At 43.7% G+C, this 17377-nt stretch overlaps 2 protein-coding genes across 2 annotated transcripts in view; one reads left to right on the top strand and one right to left on the bottom strand.

Moving 5' to 3' along the window:
* The first annotated feature begins 222 nt into the window (after window positions 1-222).
* LOC122711038 (methylcrotonoyl-CoA carboxylase beta chain, mitochondrial) lies at window positions 223-3204 on the top strand. Its single transcript, XM_043929431.1, has 9 exons — window positions 223-479; window positions 920-1173; window positions 1252-1523; window positions 1618-1765; window positions 1838-2253; window positions 2332-2466; window positions 2535-2671; window positions 2742-2827; window positions 2896-3204. The coding sequence occupies exons 1-9, from the start codon at window positions 366-368 to the stop codon at window positions 3011-3013; spliced, it is 1680 nt and encodes a 559-aa protein (XP_043785366.1). The 5' UTR covers window positions 223-365; the 3' UTR covers window positions 3014-3204.
* A 5-nt stretch (window positions 3205-3209) lies between these two features.
* Window positions 3210-17377, bottom strand: part of LOC122711039 — a 16401-nt gene continuing 2233 nt past the window's right edge. Inside the window, exons 2-8 of the mRNA XM_043929432.1 lie at window positions 8349-8450; window positions 8107-8216; window positions 7564-7739; window positions 4899-5129; window positions 4650-4797; window positions 4394-4538; window positions 3210-4309 (exon numbers count right to left, since the gene is read on the bottom strand). Of these exons, the coding sequence (XP_043785367.1) occupies window positions 4053-4309; window positions 4394-4538; window positions 4650-4797; window positions 4899-5129; window positions 7564-7739; window positions 8107-8216; window positions 8349-8450 (1169 nt within the window). The 3' untranslated portion in view covers window positions 3210-4052. The remainder of the gene's footprint in view (window positions 4310-4393; window positions 4539-4649; window positions 4798-4898; window positions 5130-7563; window positions 7740-8106; window positions 8217-8348; window positions 8451-17377) is intronic.

Below are 17377 nucleotides of genomic sequence, written 5' to 3'. Positions count from 1 at the left end.
TTTTAACGATTAACAAAAATTTTGTTTTCCTTTATATTTTATTTTTATTAAAAACAAATAGAGAAATTTAATAATTTTATTTAAATTCTAAAACATATGTTGATTGACCTTTTGTGATCTGAAAAAAATTATCTGCTTACAGTTCTTCGATAAATGCTATGCTGCTATTATAGATTACTGTCGTCATATACTAAACACTAGTTGTTGATCTGTGAATAACTTCATTGAGATGATAGTGTCCATAAAAATAGGGAAATAATATATGTTATAATATCGTATAACGTGTTCAAAGTATAGTAAATATAGTACTTACGTGTATATTGTGATTCATAAAATTTGAACGAAAGAAGAATCGTTAGAAAAATATGTTAAGTAAAGGAAATCTTTTTATAAAGAATTTAGGTTGTACCATAAGAACATTTCACAATAAAGCAATTGTTATTGGTAATGTACAAAATACTAAATCTTCGACATATCAGGTTAGAACGATAATATATATACATATATACATATATTCATTTCATTTATAAACAAAACATCGTAAGATTAATTCATTAAATCTTTCGTTTTCGATTAATATTACGTTATTGATCTAAAATAAGTTCATGAAATGTTGCGTAATATTAATATTATGATCTTTTTCTTCTTTATCTAAACAAAATAAAATGAAATTGTTCATTTAAATGCATTAAAGCGTAATACGCCTGCGCAATTAACACACAATGATTAAGCGCGTATTATAAATACTGTATGTTACGCATGTTCTTTTTCGATAAAAAAAAAAATGATGAAATCGATTAAAAATAGTGGGAACGATATTTGGAATAAAATACTAAAAAATAAAATACTAATAATAATAAGAATAAGAATTATAAATAGAAACGAATAATGGAGATTAAACATGTAAACAAATTTTTAGGAAAATTACGTTCAAATGGAATGTGCGGTGAATAGGTTAAAAAATACAGTTCAAAGAATTGTAGAAGGTGGAAAACAAAAGGCGAAAGAGAGGCATATGAAAAAAGGAAAGCTTCTAGCACGAGAACGAATTAATACGCTTCTCGATCCGACGTCTCCTTTCCTCGAATTTTCTCAATTAGCTGGTTACGAATTATACGATAAAGAGGAAGTACCAGCCGGTGGAATTATTACCGGTATCGGCAGGATAGAAGGGTAAATACCATTTGAATAAAAAAATGATTCGATAAAATATATTTTTCTTTTTAAAGAGTACGTTTCGTTTCGAATCAGGACCGAATGCGTAATAATCGCAAATGATGCAACTGTAAAAGGAGGTTCTTATTATCCAATAACGGTAAAGAAGCAATTAAGGGCTCAAGAAATTGCGGAGGAGAATCATTTACCTTGTATATATTTAGTAGATAGCGGTGGTGCCAATTTAACTAAACAAGCTGAAATATTTGCGGATAAAATGCATTTCGGTAGAACTTTCTTTAATCAGGCAAGAATGAGCGCAAAAGGAATCGCGCAGATCGCAGTAGTAATGGGAAGTTGCACAGCAGGTGTCCGATTCTCTTTGATTCATTCTATTTATCCCTTTTATTGTAGATACTTTTATATCAATTATTCACATCGTCATTTAATCAATTTATACAGGTGGTGCATACGTACCGTCAATGGCTGACGAAAATGTAATCGTCGGCAAGGAGGGAACCATTTTTTTGGCTGGTCCACCTTTAGTAAAAGCTTCGACGGGCGAAGAAGTCACTGCGGACGAATTGGGTGGCGCGGATCTTCATTGTCGGTAATTGACAAAATACATTTTTAACACGTAATTTCTTTCACAATTTGAAAAGATTGGAAAATTGATTTTCAGGATTTCCGGAGTTACCGATCATTACGCTGTAGATGATATTCACGCCTTGTTCTTAACCCGGCAAATTGTAAAGGATTTAAACAGGCAAAGATCAATGCACGTTAACGTGAATAAAAATGTGGATATACCGTTACATCCTGTCGACGAAATTTATGGAATAGTCGGGTTGAATTGGAAGCAATCGTACGACGTGAGAGAAGTGATCGCAAGGATCGTCGACGGATCAAAGTTTCGCGAGTTCAAAGCACAATATGGGGAAACATTGGTCACAGGATTCGCGAATATTTATGGTTACCCCGTGGGAATAATCGCGAATAACGGTATACTGTTCTCGCAAGGCGCGTTAAAGGGTGCACATTTCGTGCAAATCTGCGCACAAAGGAAAATACCACTTATCTTTTTGCAGAATATTACAGGTATATAATATCTCTCGTTGTATAAAATTGCAGCTTTCCCACGAACGATACGTACAGCGATTTGTAAAAAAATTGCAGGATTTATGGTGGGCAAAGATGCCGAAGCCGGAGGCATTGCCAAAAACGGTGCAAAAATGGTGACTGCCGTTGCTTGTGCTCAAGTACCTAAAATTACAGTGGTGATCGGTGGCTCGTTCGGTGCAGGAAATTACGGTATGTAACGTTACACTTAATAAATCACTGTTCGAACTTGCGTTCAATTTGATTAAAATTTAACATAGGTATGTGCGGTCGAGCTTATTCACCGAGGTTTCTCTATACTTGGCCGAATGCCAGAATATCCGTGATGGGTGGAGAACAGGCTGCCAATGTACTGATTCAAATTAACAAGGATCAACGTAAACGCGAGGGGAAGCAGGTAATGGCAGATTACGATCTCGAACTCGATTTCATTTAAACCGGTACATATAAATTTTCACTCTTCATAGTGGAGCGTGGAAGAGGAGGAAAAATTGAGGGAACCAATATTGAGAAAATTCGAAGAGGAGAGCAATCCATATTATTGTAGCGCTAGGTAGAATCTACGCATTATTATTAGACTAAGAGACTAGGAAAAGTTATCCGCGTAAATTATTTTTTTAGGCTTTGGGACGACGGTGTGATCGATCCCGTTGACACTAGGGTAGTATTGGGTCTCAGTTTGTCAGCGGCGCTCAACGCACCTATACCGGAAACTAAATTTGGAATTTTCCGAATGTAACAACGAATATCACAATCTACAAATCCGTGGCCTGAAATTATGAAAGCGCGATCCAATGTTCGTTCCGCGACTATTCCGACGTTCTGTCCGATATTTTACGCCAAAGACGTGTAAATATATATTTTTTTATACATTATTCTATCACTTATACACTATTATTGAACATTCCAAAAATATATATATATAGATACCTTTGTATTGTTTCTATGCGTACTTTTATTAATCTTCTCTTTTCTTCCTTTATGCGACTAAAAAATAAAGACGCTTCTCTGAATGAAACGCTTACGCGCGTTTCCACTCGTCCTCTTACGGTATTATTTTTTTTTACATATTCGCGTATATTCCCTTATAATTATATTGAGATTACAGCAGCAATTAATTCACTTATAATTGTCTAAAAGTTAAGTCACATCACGTTGTTACAGCTCGTCGCGCGACTAGGTCATCCGACATTCTCCGCTCGCAAAGGCCAATTTTTTTTCTGGCAGTATAGCGGCTGTATTATTTTATTCGGGGTTATTCGCAGGGGAACACAGCTGAAGGGGAACGCGTGGAACAATGCGTGGATTAATAAAAGGAGTGAAAAAAATTTGGCGGTCGCAGAGCGGAGAAATTTCTTGAGCACGTGCTAATTAATCCAAAATATTAGCTCATCATTTCCCCCATTTTTTTTTTTTTTTTTTTTTTTTTACGATAACATTTTTCTACGATCTTTATTAATTCGTTCCATTAACATTATCCGAGATATCGTCCATTAATAATAAGCTTAGCTTAATTTCGGACAATGTTATCAGAAAGACGATGCTTGATCGTAAAACTCGATCCGACGTCGAACAAAATGGATGATGCATCGATCAATGCTTGCTTTTCCTACGTGGAAAGGGAAAAAAATTATACTAACATCCGGCAAAGAAATTCGATCTTCATCGATTTCCACTATGCGCTCGAATCCTGGCCGGTTCTCGATTCTACTCTCTATTTACAATCAAAAAAAAAAAAAAAACGATCGTTCACGGATCGTCCCCCTTCATGAACCTTTTTATAAAAATTTGCAGAGGCAGAGAAGAAGGAGAATAAAGGACAAGATCTTCGTCGTCTCGCAGCAGGCGGAGGAACCGTTCATCTCATTCGTTTCTGTAACCTTGTACTTGAACTGTTCTTTCACTTCTTGCGCTATGAAAGCCCTCTCCTCCGTCCTAATCGTCGTTGGACCAGCTTGATCTCTCACCTCTTCCGCGATCACCGCCCTCGCTTTTGTCCTGTTCTTCCCTCTTCTCACGTACAATTCGGACAGAGCTGGAGATCGAGGGGAAAAAATTTCAAGATTAAACAAGATTTCGTAACAAAATTTTTGGAAAAGGAAGAAGAAGGAAATCCTACTTTTGTCGATCACCGCGTCCTCCTCGAAGTCAACTTTAATAAGAGCGGACATGGTCACCTCGAACAGCTTGTTCTTGTCGGTATTCGAGACATCGATGGCCCTCCTCCTCCTCCCGAATCCAATTTGCCCGTTGCTGCACTCGATCTGAAACAACGTAACCGCGTAAATGTCGGCGTAACGAATATCCGGTGGACGAATATTTGAACAAGCTTCGCTTAACGACGCCACGCGTGTAACGCGCCAACATCGACATACCCCTTGGCACTTGTCCAAGCAGACGTTAACAGTGCCACGGAACTGGACGTAAGTGCTTTCTGGAAACTTGAAAGCGCGGAATTTCGCCGTCAAAAAGTCACCGTCCACAGTGTTGAAATTCTCGAACAGATACGGATCCACGGAGCAACTGGCGGCACAAACAATAATTCTTATTATTCCCTATGTTCCCGATCAAAAATAATCATCATTCAGCCACGATACATATTATCTATGAGAATAAACGCTCACCCGTTGATGATAATAGTCTCCTCCTGCGACTTGGTATCCGTGACAAGCATGTAGGTGACCAACAATCCGTAAACAGGCGCGGATCCGTTGTCCAAGAAGATCTCCATCTGCAAAGGCGTGCCTGGGCTAACGTTCAGCTCTCCGGTGACCAGATTTCCGCCTTGCCTCACACCGACCCCCAATATCGGTACGGGCGCCGATTCGGAGATCTCCCCTCTGATGTCGATCACGCTGCGAGATAAAAGTGTGAGCGAGTTAAATATCAAAGGAATTCGTCGCGAGGCGCGAAAGGTCGTTCGATCGTTCGAAATAAATTGTCGAGAATAACGCCATCTGGCAGATGGATGCCTATCGAACCATCGAGAGGGACACGATGTTGTTCGAGTGTAATTTCCGGGGGGAAAAAAGTGGCGACAAATATTCAATGGTCGGCCGAGGGAAAATTAACCTGTTTGCAGAAGAACGGGAACGGCAAGAACTGTATTGCCTGTGCTACGACCTGGGCCACTTTCGACAGTCATCGAATCTTACCTCGATCGACCTGAATCGTCTTGAAACCGTTTCTGCCGACTCATCCGTCGTTTCCGTGAAACTACGTTCAACTACGATTCTCTCTGTACGAGAACGAGCCACGAACGGTACCACTAAAGACGGACGACGATAATGATGATGATGATGATGATGATGACGAAAAAAAAAAAAAAGAAAGAAGAGAAAAGAAAGAAAAAAAGTAGGGACGACGATAAAGTTTCCGTTCGAACAACGCGTTTGTTCGTTCGTTCGTCGTTTCGATCGTTTTTATCGTAATTGATTGCAACTCGCATCTGTTCGACGGATCGAATCGAAGAGAGAGCAAATATCCGAAGAATTTTCGAGTTCGTCGTTCGATCATCCCTCGATTCGCGGGCGGCCGAATGTGATCGCATCCAATCGAGCAAGCACGCAATTCCATCGACTTCTCGGAAGAAGAAACAGTTATCAAGATCGAGAAAGAATTTTCCCGCGTGTGCGTGGCTCGACGCCATCCGGGGATCGAAGAGGCGAGATAACCACGTGATAATTCAACAATAAGAATTTTACGGCTTCCTGGTTGGGAAGGCGACATCGACAATCCTTCTCTTGTCCCCCCTCCTCCCCCCTATCCCTCTATCCATCCTTCGTACGATTCGCGCAATACCGAGCTACGATCGATTAGTGTCAATAAATTAGCGGCGGGAATGGGAGAAAAATTGCGCGTGTACGGCTGACAGGCTGCCGAGGATAGTAGTGTGGAGCAGGGAAAGAATGTCAACCGGCTAAGTCAGAACTTTCATCCGCGGAAAATAGTTGGAAGAAATCCCTTTTGATGTACGTCTAACTTGTAGCTTGGTTAAAATTTATTTCTCAGCCATCTGTTCGTTTCAGACTGAGATAAAGATAGAAAAATTGTAAATACGCGAAATGAATTTGATAATTGAAATTCGTTATGGAAGCTGGAAGAAAAAATTCATCGATTCAGCGAATATTTGATTTGTTATAAGATCTCGTTTAAAAAAAAAAATTGTAACCTCGAAACCGTTTCGAAGAGATCGTTAGCAACTCTTAAACGACGCATTTACGTATCGCCGGGTGAATAAAAAAAGATTCTCGTTGGATGCACGCCCGCTAGAAACGTTTTACGCGAGGAGAACGCGACCGGAGAATACGAATGGTTCGCAAAGTGAGTTTTATCGAGCGAGCGGGAGGAGGGAGAAGGAGCAGGAGGAGGAGGTGGAGGAGGAGGAAGAGGAGAGAATGGGGAAGGGGGAAACTCTGTGACGCGATGTATACGAGGCTAAAATTACATTTCAGGTTTTCCAGCACCTGTGCGTATAGCCTCGACAAATAAATAGAACGTGGAATCATGAATCAAACTGGTGACCAGCGACAAAACGTTCATCTTCGTTTCAGATCGCTCGTTTGCATCGGAGAAAGTCGATATTGATTTTATTCGCGACGCCGCTCTTCCCTCTTTCTAATTCGAAATCGGAGGTTTCGATACGGCGTATCAGTCGAGCGAAGAAAATATAATTTAATTTTAATCTCGTGGAAAGCTTGTCTTGTTTCGATTAAAGTACGCAATGTTTTGCTTGATAATAAGCGCGAAGCGGGATAATTAACACGCAGATTAAACTCATCTCGTTTTATTCATTGCTTACATAAATCGAGTCTGTTTTAATTAATCAAGTTTACACAGCCACCGTTGTACCGTTGAAATTGATTACGCGATCGTTGCTTGGAATAAAATTATTTCACCGCGCTCGTTCGCTTGGAAAGTTTTGATCGTTAGAAAAAAAAAAATCATCGAAAAGCGTAACGTTTCCAACGAGTACATAGATAATGGATGAAAGTTTCAAAGATAATTTTAGCCGTTATTTCTTGGCGCTAGTCGGAACGTATTAGAGCTGGGTTGTCCTTGATGATGAGAATACGTGAGCGTTGCGCGGAGTGGACGATCGTTCGAGCACGTTGAACAGCTGTTGGAATCGCGATGGCGAATAACGCGAAATCGAAACAGTGGTTCTCGACTCTGCGAGAACTATTTATCGGTCTACCGAGGGAAGTGAATCGAGGGAAAAGTGCGAACAAATAAAAAAAAAGAGACGATAAGACGGAAACTGAATATTAAGGTAAAATATGAACTCACTCGGGTTCCTGGAAACCTGCTGGTAGAACGCTCCTGCGAACCACGGTGTGATTGGCTGCGATCGAGATTCCAGGTTTCACAACGACCTCGGTGATAACACACTTTACGGTGAACGTATGCTTGCTGGAATCCGCGGGCTCCTCCACTATTATCCGATGAAAGTACACCTTCTGACCCTGTATATCATACGTATATCTATAATTTTGCTCGAATCCATGGGATTCCTTCCCATCGATCGAAACAATAACGAAGGCCGAGCCGAGGTAACAACTTATCGCTATTCGATTTTCATTCTTCTCTTTTCTATCCAGAGATTCGATGCTTTTTCTTTACACATTCTCTCTCTCTCTCTCTCTCTCTCTCTGTGCTTTTCCAATTTCAAACAAGGATACGAGGATCGATCGATTTCTTTCATTTCCATTTTCAACTCGATTCAATTCGATTCTCGACAAAATCGTTAGACTTAGTTAATTAGAAATTATTCAAACATTTAACTTATTCAAGAAACGATAGTTTTATTCGTTGATCGTAATTATGGCTTACCGTGACTTTGTTAACGACCCTTGTGATGCCGCATCGCAACATGTCCTCTTCTAGGAGAGGTAATCGGAACGTGGCGACACCGTTGCTAAGCCGAGGTTTGCAAGCTTCGTCTGCAAGAGGAAGATACGTTCCACCGTGTAAAATACGGCACATGTACCACCGCTTCTCGCTTCTATATCTCACGGCTTCGCGTCGACCAACGCTGCGTATCTCGCGAATACACGAAACGAATCGATCTTTACCTGGAAAGTCCTTCATTTGTTGCAGGTATATCCTCGCTCGTGGGCTGCTCCTTACGATGTCGACTTCCATCCACTGCTCGGAACATCTCACTTTGCTCTGCACTGGAAATCGGAAACGAAAATTCAACGCCCCGTCAAAATGTCGATCAAACGCCTGTCCTCGAATCGATCGAACGTATACTCGGACGCGTCGTTTTCAACTAAAAAGAGAAAGGGAAGGGGAAGGCAGTTGGAAGAAGGGATAGGCAGAATCTGGATGCGGGGAAAAAGAGAGGTACGACGCGGCCGCAACTAACTTACAGTATACCACGGTAATTGCCCCATAAAGTCGTAAACGTCTCTCGACCTTGAAATGCGAGCAACCGACATCGCGCGCTCGAGAAACACCACCGCGCACCACCGATGCGCATCCCCCGAACCTCGCCTCTGTTCCTTTCGCGGAACAACTATAGATACTTTCACCGTTCGCGAGTAACGTAAAAACCCGTATACACCACCGATTTCACATTATCCCCCCGAGAAAAACCTTTCATCCGGTTATGAGAAACGAAATTGCTTCCTCCCCGGATAATTGAATTTTCAACCATATATTATCGTACCACAAACAAACGCATTACAACCTTACTTTCCCATGTTCGATCGCGTTTGACCGCTAAATCGATCAAGACAGATTTTTCGTTAAGATGAACGGAAGAATTTTCGATAATCTCGCGCTCGATATGCAATTCTGGCTCGTTGATCTCGAAAACGAACGCTCGATGATCAGTTACGCGAATAGATATGCGTAATAATTCGCGATGAAATGTATCGTGACACGCGGACAACACGCTATTAAAGAATGCAGCAATGAAGAATTTAGCAAATTCTTATTATGACGATTCGATAACTAGGCGTCACCAATCTTTCATTTCTATCGCGATTCGAGTAGTAGGAATTTCCAACGAACGAGAACATCGCCTCTGAATTCTGGCGCGATTCGAAACATTGGAACGAGCTCACCCGCACAAATTATTCGTGTCCCCGCGATTGTCCACGGTTTCCGTGCATCCATCAGGTTGCGATTAACGCGCAAATTACGTGACTGCACGGTGTGTCACTTTCAAATAGCCCCAGGGTTGGTGGTCTTTTCCATTAGCGAGTTTAAAGCGGTTCCCTGCAGCCGGTGCAACCACCTGTGCGATCGTCGAGCAGCCATCTCTCGACAAAGGTCCGTGACCTTATACTTTTTCTTTCTTCTTTCGTTCCTTCCTCCTCCCTCCTTTTTCTCATTTTCGATCTCCGCTACATTTTCGCTTTATCTCCTTCCCTCCTCTCTTCTCCTCTTTCTTCGCGTCTTCTCTTTTTGATCGGTCTAACTACTTTTCTGTTGCTCATCGAGATTTGTCATTTGCTCAACATTTCCTGTTTTTCTCAAAATCTCCGTCGTACTTCTTTCTTTTCCAGAACTTGGTTCGATTCGACCCATTGTCTCGGTACGTATATATTTATATATGCCATAGATAGGGATCCGGTTTCCATTAACCGGTAATCGTTTCGCCCGAAACGCCGCCGGAATTCTCCGTTCCGGGAACGGATTCTCGACGCCGTTACAAGGACTACGTGACCCTTGTACCTTTCCCCTTTATTATTATTCTTCCCGAGTTCCCTTCCTTCCTTCCTTTATCTCTTCCTTCCTCCCTTTAAACCAACGCATATCTCTCGATTCCCTTTCTCCTTTATTATTCTCTTTCTTTCTTTTTCCTTTTTTTTTTCTTTCTACCTTTTTAACTCGTACTTCCTCTCCTCCGCCTCATCTTCCTCGCACCTTTCTCGTGATTACGATCTCGGGAAAGTTTACAATGCGAAGTTTCCAAAGCCCGACCTTTGCCCTCCCACGGTTTCCCTACGACTTACTACGACCTCGACCATTTATTTTATCCAACCTGCTGCTCGCTAATTGCCTCGCGATCTCTCCTTCCTCTCTCGATTCGTTCAATATCATTTAGATATTATCGTTTTCCGAGGCTCGACAGCCGGTTTCTCGCTCTCGAAAAAATGAATCGAAATACTCGCCGATACTTTTCCCTGCGTTTCGCGTGGCTCGCATCTCTCGTGCCAAGCTCCTCCATACTCTTCCGATCTCCGTCTCTCTCGTACGCGCCTACCTCCCCATCGAGCCCTTTCTCACACCGAGGCAAAGTTGAGCGAGAAGAAATTGATGTAAATTACGGGAAACGTAGGGATCCACGGAATTACAATAATCTCGGCCTGTTGTATGACCTCGGTGTTAAGGGGAACGAGGCGTAATTACGCGTCATCGCGCCGTAACGCCACGATCACTTGGCGTGGCAAGGATCAAGGACAACTGTATCCTAGCGGATACAGATAGATGGATAGACGTGATCGGCGACGCGCACAAAATTGATTCGTATCGCTTGTGCAACCCTCCCTTCTTCCTCGTCGATGGAACACCACAGGGTAGAACGTAATCGCCGTTTGTCCGCGAACAGTATCTGAATAATTTATAGGGAAGGGAGCCGCTGCTGTACGCAGCCAACGTATTTTCAGAATCGAGATCCGTGTGCAATTTGAGAGGCGAGGCGATTCCTCGAGGAATCTCTCTCGAGCGAGGTCTCCCATTCGACCCCGTTTCTCCACGTAAGGCAGCGACGACGGCGACGCGAAAGGGGTTGGAAATCCGGTGCGCGCCGGGTGTGATTAACATTCACGTCCACGCCGTGTTAACTGTACAATCGAGAACCGAGAAAGAGTGGGCAGAGTGTTGGTGAAATACTCGGAAATATCTGCGTTTAAACTGGTCGATCGAACGGGACGAGGGGAAGAAATATGGGAAAGAATCGAATAGGAGGAGCTACGTAGGTGTTCTATAGTCGTGTGTGTGTGTGTGTGTGTAAGTGTGCGTGTACTGTCAAGTTTTTATCTTTGCTTTGACGTCGTGTCTAAAATTGTACGAGAAACGAGGAGAAGAAAAAAAAAAAAAAAGAAAACTGCACACGATAATCCAATCCTCTCTGTATCGCGCGAGTTATAGTATATCGAGTTATGTATTTTTTTGTAATTACAATCGTTTTTATCCGAAGGAATCGAGAATCGATCGATAGCTTCGCCTTTCCGCATCGTGTTGGAATAACAACCGTCGTTGTAGCGTTGAAATTGCTTCGGACGATGGGAGAGGATGGAGGATGCATATCGAGAGAGAGAGAGAGAGAGAGAGAAATCACTTTTGAGAACGTCATTACTAAAGTTTCCAACGACAAAGACCACTGCTTTGGTTGCAAACCGAACTTTGATACGATACCGAGCAAAAGATACCATCATTTTCGAGATCGAGATTCCTTCGAGTTTTTTACGACTTCCGGCTGCAAGCATCGCCGGCAAATCGATTTGCTTTCCAAGTTACGACAAGCGGTTGCCTGTTGTACGAGTGTCGAGAACATATTATAATATCGGATATTGTTGGAGAAATCTTAGGCGCGATCTCGTTATATAACGTTGTTGTAACGTTAAACAAATTAAAATACGTGCGATAATTAATCGTTTTTTTAAATTTTCAAAGGAATCAGCTTCAATAACTCGGTTAAAAAAAAAAAAAAGAAAAGGAAAAGAAGAAAAGAAAGGACGATTAATTAAACGCGGACGCCCACGTTTTTGCCAGTTATGCAAATAAATTCGCCACACGCGTCTCACCAACGAGCGACAGCGCAACCTCGGTAATTCAAACGTCACCACTGTACATAATTCAATTACTCCGCGTTGTCGTTCCCCGATCTCCACGCGCCGACGCATGCTTATTTTCCCCTTTAACGATATAACAGCCGTTGCTGCGCACCACCACTTCGTATCGCCGCTCGCTCGAGAGAAAGAAAGAAAGAAAGAAAGAAAAGAAAAGAAGAGAAGAGAAAAGAGAGAGAGAAAAAATTACCACCGCGATCCCCAGCGTCCAAGGATCCGCTTAAGGATTAACCGTTGCGAATGATCGCAGCTGCCATCTCTCCTCTTCCATTTCTTTCCTTCTCTATTTTTCTCTCCCTCTTTCTCTCTCTCTCTCTCTTATATATCCTCCTCAACCGAGATAAGAGTCGGATCCCGATACGAGGCCGGGCGAAGAGTCGGCGGTGTTGCCGGTGGCGTTGCGCGGGGCGCGTGCAACAGGATCGAAAGTTGTAAGTAATCGATGGCGAAGGGGGCAGGCTGGCTGGCCGCGAGAGTGATAAAAGAGGAGCGGGGCTCGGTAACGGTGATTTCATTCCGGTTCCTTTGGCCACGCCGCTTTCCACGTCGCATCGGCCCGATTACAACCGTTGCCAGCGGTAAATCACCGATCGTCGCGGTGGATCGTTAAGCGGTGGATTCGATTGGGTAGGAAAACGATCCGTATCTCTTTCCCTTCCTCCTTATCTTCCTTGTATCCGATCGAGATCTAAATTTCTCGTCCCTTTCGATCGATAGAGCGAATGAAAATATCAGACCGGTTTCGAGAAGCTGACCGATTCCCTCTTAATTCGAAGATGGTGACGATTCCTCCGCTATCCTCTCGATTATATGCGATATAATCGCTCGTATTCGAATATATATATATATATATCACTGTACTCGCTCCGCGCGAAAGCGGTCGATCGTGCATCGCGTACCAAGCTCGGCCATTTTACGAACGCGAACAACACGGAGAAATCGGAGAGGAGAGGAATGGAATACAGGCGAGAGAGTCATTTTATCATCGAAATCCTTCGAAAATATACTCGCATCGATGGTTTTCCATTGGAAGGGGCGACAATTCTGGAGAGGGGAGGAGGAGCGGAGGTGTCGATTTCCTTCCACGATTCGAAGAAATAATCGTGGAGGAGCGGGCAGGATGCAAATGAGCCGCGATAGAGCCGGTCACGAAACGCACAGGGACACAGGGAGCAAGGTGCATCGCGCGCGCGCGCGCGCGCGCCAAATGCAGAATGAATAATTTATCATGGCGGCGATCCGTGCACAAATTATGCGCGTAGCCGGCGATTACCGTTATGCACATTTTCGGTAATCTCGACAACGATTAAATCGACGGCCACCGTCTTCTCGACCGCTGCCTGCGAACACCGCTGCCGCTCGATTATTCGAACAATTTTACGCCTCGAGTCGCCGGTGCATAAAACGTTCACACGCGTCGTTACGCGGCACTTCGACGCGCATAATATAGATACATTTTTCCGATCTCCTATATATTCCGATCATCAATATACACATATATATATATATACATTGTATATATATATACATATATATATATATATATATATATATACATACATATATACATATATATACATATATACATATATACATATATATATATTTTTCGTGGTCTACGTTTTCTCCATTCATTCCGTGCCAAGAGAAGGAATTTTATTTTTTCTTCCCTGCCTCCTTCCTTCCTTTGCGAATAGAAAGAGAAAAGGCAGATCGTATCGATGCGCGCAACAACGATACGCGTAGAACGTTTCTCTCTCTCTCTCTGATCGGGAACAATTTATACCAGGAAGAAAGAGATCTCTTTGTCATTCTAAAGAGGATGGCTGGTATCGTCATCGACCGACGGTCGAGATATCGAATCGGGTTGAATCTCTATCCCCCAGGGCGACTTCCGGCACGCTTTATTATCCAGACGTTGTACCGCTCCCGACCCGAGCACGGAATACATTTTCCAGAGGATACTCGCGCGCTTATCTGATCACGGGATTTAATTGTTTCCGCGAGTCCGTCCTTTCCTTTCGTTGCTTCTTCTTGGACGTCCCCCTTTTCGCTTTCCAAGGGAATCCTTCGATTCGAGCGAATATTCCAAATATTAACTCGAGCTCGATCGACGCCATTCGATCCATTGAATCTCGCGAGAAAGAGAGAGAGAGAGAGAGAGAGAGAGAGAGAGAGAGAGCGTCGGCGGGCGTTTCTTTTTAATTTATCCTTAATTCGAGCCGCGCAATCATTGCCACGAGTTTCACGTGTTAAACGAGTCTCCAACCAGAATGTTGGAACGTTGGCGCAGATTTATTGGCCACGATAGGGGGGGATCATTGCGCAGAACAGTGGAATTTTCTAGGGAGAGAGACACGCACGAATGATGCTCGTCTGGGAACCATATATACGCGCGATTCATTCCCGATAACACGCTCGGCAACCTCGGGCAAAAGCGTGGCGATGCATATTCGACACGCTTCTCCTTTTCTCTCTCTCTCTCTCTCTCTCTCTCTCTCTCTCTCTCTCTCTCTCACTTCGAGTTTTTAATCCTTATCGAATACTCCCCGTCTCGTAACCTCTCTCCACCTACTCGATTTCTCGCTCGGGAATCGGTCAACGTCACGCTCGCCGATTCGGTTAATTGCCGATCGCAATAAATTAGAAACGAACGCGAATTCTCTCGTTTCGATCGATCGGTACGCGCGATTCGACTCGACTTCGAAACGCTTCGGGTCGTGTTGCTTTTGTTTGGTAACGTCTTCGCCATCGCCTTCTTTCTTTGAAGAAAAAGAAAATGAAAAAAATAAAAGGATCTCTCTATTCGAGAAAATTCTCCCTTCCCCTCCTCTTTAATGGATCCGCGAGGAGAAAACTTTGGTCAGCGTTTCTATCTTTACACCATTATGATCGCCCATTCCGCTCAACGTTATGGCACTTCCTTTCGAACGCCTAATTATCACGTTCGTTAGCATTAATTCTTCGTTAATCTCGAATTTCATCGTAAAGTTTGCGTTTAAGGTGATCCCCAGCTACTAGCTAACACACTCCTTACTTACAATTTTATTAACGTTTCCTCGATACGTAAAATACACCATTTATTTCGTTACACGCTCGTTTGCTCGTTTAAATCGTAGAAATCGAAAACTCCATAGCCTCTCTCCTTCCTCTTTCCAGATTCTCTCTCTCTCTCTCTCTCTCTTTGTCCGAAAGACAGATCTTTTGGATCCCTTTCGAATCGTGATTACTTGTTCGTTCCCCCCTTGGAATGGGAATATCGCGTTTATCATCGATGAATCGCGAATGAATATTTCGAGGAGTGAAAGAAAATGAGGGTGAAAGAAAAAGGAGACGCGCGTAGACGAGTGATTAACGAGCGAACAAGCTTCGGGTTCACAACGAAGCGGGCGCTTGTAACGTTAGACCGATCGAAAAGGTCAGAAGGCGAGAGATCGGGTGTCGATAATGGATGATATCGACGAAGGGAAGCCGATTGTTGATTCGGGAGAAACGACTCGGGCAAGTTGAAAGGGACAAGAAGAGAGGAGAAGAAGGAGAAAGATTCACTACGCTTCTGCGAAAATTGCTAGTTTATTGCACACGACGCGAGACCATCTTGGAAATTACGTCCCAGATGCGTAAATCCGGTAGGTGGAAATCCTTGAAGCCGAACTACTGACGAACTCGTCTCGTCGTTGCGTTTCACCTCCTCGTTGCAAATGTGGAAAGAAAAAAGGTGGAACGAAAATGCGCTCGAAATGGAATTTCGAGGATGGGTTCGAGGAAAAAATCGATGGATTCTAGAGGGAGGGGCGAGATATGGACGAGTATGTCGTACCTCGCAACATAGGAGGTACGAAACGGAGGCGGGGCAATCAATTTTTACGACATATTCGTTCGTTCGAAGCTTATGCTCGTATAAGAGAGACGAAGCGGAGAGTCGAACAGGGAGGAATTCGCCCGTGGGTGCTCCCGTCTGTCCTTCGTCTCCACACGCACAGCCGGCGAGTGCCCACGCAGTGACGGTGACACGCGTGCACCAACGCGAGTGGTTCGACCGGTATCCGCCATATTTGGCTGGTACAGCCGCGTGAACTACGGAGACGTAGAAATCCACGCCACAAGGGAAGAGGTCACCGAAGAGGCCGTGTCCGCGCCACCAAGGCGCGTAAATAAAAGGAGAGAGAGAAAGAAAAAAAAAAAGGCTTTCGACCAAAACGTCTCGTCGAGATATCGCGTGAATTATAACTGAGCGAGGGTCGTAAATAAATCATGGGAAGAGTAAGGTAGTTTGACGCGTGGTAAAAAATCATCTTCGCCCAACAAGATTGCCGTTTTTGTTGCCACCTATCGATAATCATCTTCTATATTTATAGATTTTCTGTATTTATATATATATATATATATTTATAGATATTTTTAGATATATTTAAAGGCAGAGGCGCGAAACAACCGAATCGAAATTGCCTTCTCGCTCGACGGAATTTCCACATGATCTTTCTTTTCCCCTTCCTTCGTTTTAACGAGCGTCTTTCAGGAGGCTGGAGTTGTCTCGTTAAAGAATGGCAAAGTGGACGGCGAAAAATGGACGGCACGAGTCACGCATGCGCGTAGAATCGAGGGAAAAGAAGATCGAACGATTGTTCTCGATCGATGCTGGATCGAAGGAGGGAACAAATTATCATAGATCTAATTTCGATTGGATCCTATAATAAAGAGTAGTACACAGTTGGAAGAATCAGAATTTCTGGAATCCACGACATAACCCTCCCGAAATTCGAAACCCATTTTTCGAACGCGCGATCACTTTGCGTTCCTCTTCCACTCCCCCTCCATTCCCCATATCCCCTCCCCCCAGAGGTGGAGGGAAGAAAAATGGATGGAAAATGGATTGGATAGGTAGATCGGTCTGCTGAAAACCGGAGTACCGGAGTACCCTTTTTACCCTTTTCTCTCGGCACTGTTGCGGCCGATGTCCAACGTCCGTGCAGATTGGCAACCGGTTTTCCTATGGCCTCTCCCAACCGATTCCTCACTCCCACTCTCGCACTCCCACCAACCGATTCCCATTCCAACAGAATTCCTCCCTCCTGCCCCCCTCCCCCCTCGCATTCTCCGCGCCCTCCTTCCTCCTTCAGGAGGGCCGCCGCGTTATTCCATCTTCTCCCTTTCTTTCCACTTCTTCTTTCTCTCCGCGTCTTTCTTTTCTTCCCCCTTCCCTCCTTTCGTCGCTCTTTCACCCGGTGATCTTATCTTTCGGAGGAAAAGCAAACGCCGGATGTTACGCGACCGACATCGCCAATTCCCCCCCCCCC

The sequence above is a fragment of the Apis laboriosa genome, unplaced genomic scaffold (assembly GCF_014066325.1).
Source record: "Apis laboriosa isolate Shangri-la unplaced genomic scaffold, ASM1406632v1 scaffold16_cov148, whole genome shotgun sequence".
Taxonomy (NCBI): domain Eukaryota; kingdom Metazoa; phylum Arthropoda; class Insecta; order Hymenoptera; family Apidae; genus Apis; species Apis laboriosa.
Note: the sequence above shows the minus strand (reverse complement) of the source record. Positions and strands in the feature narration are given on the sequence as shown.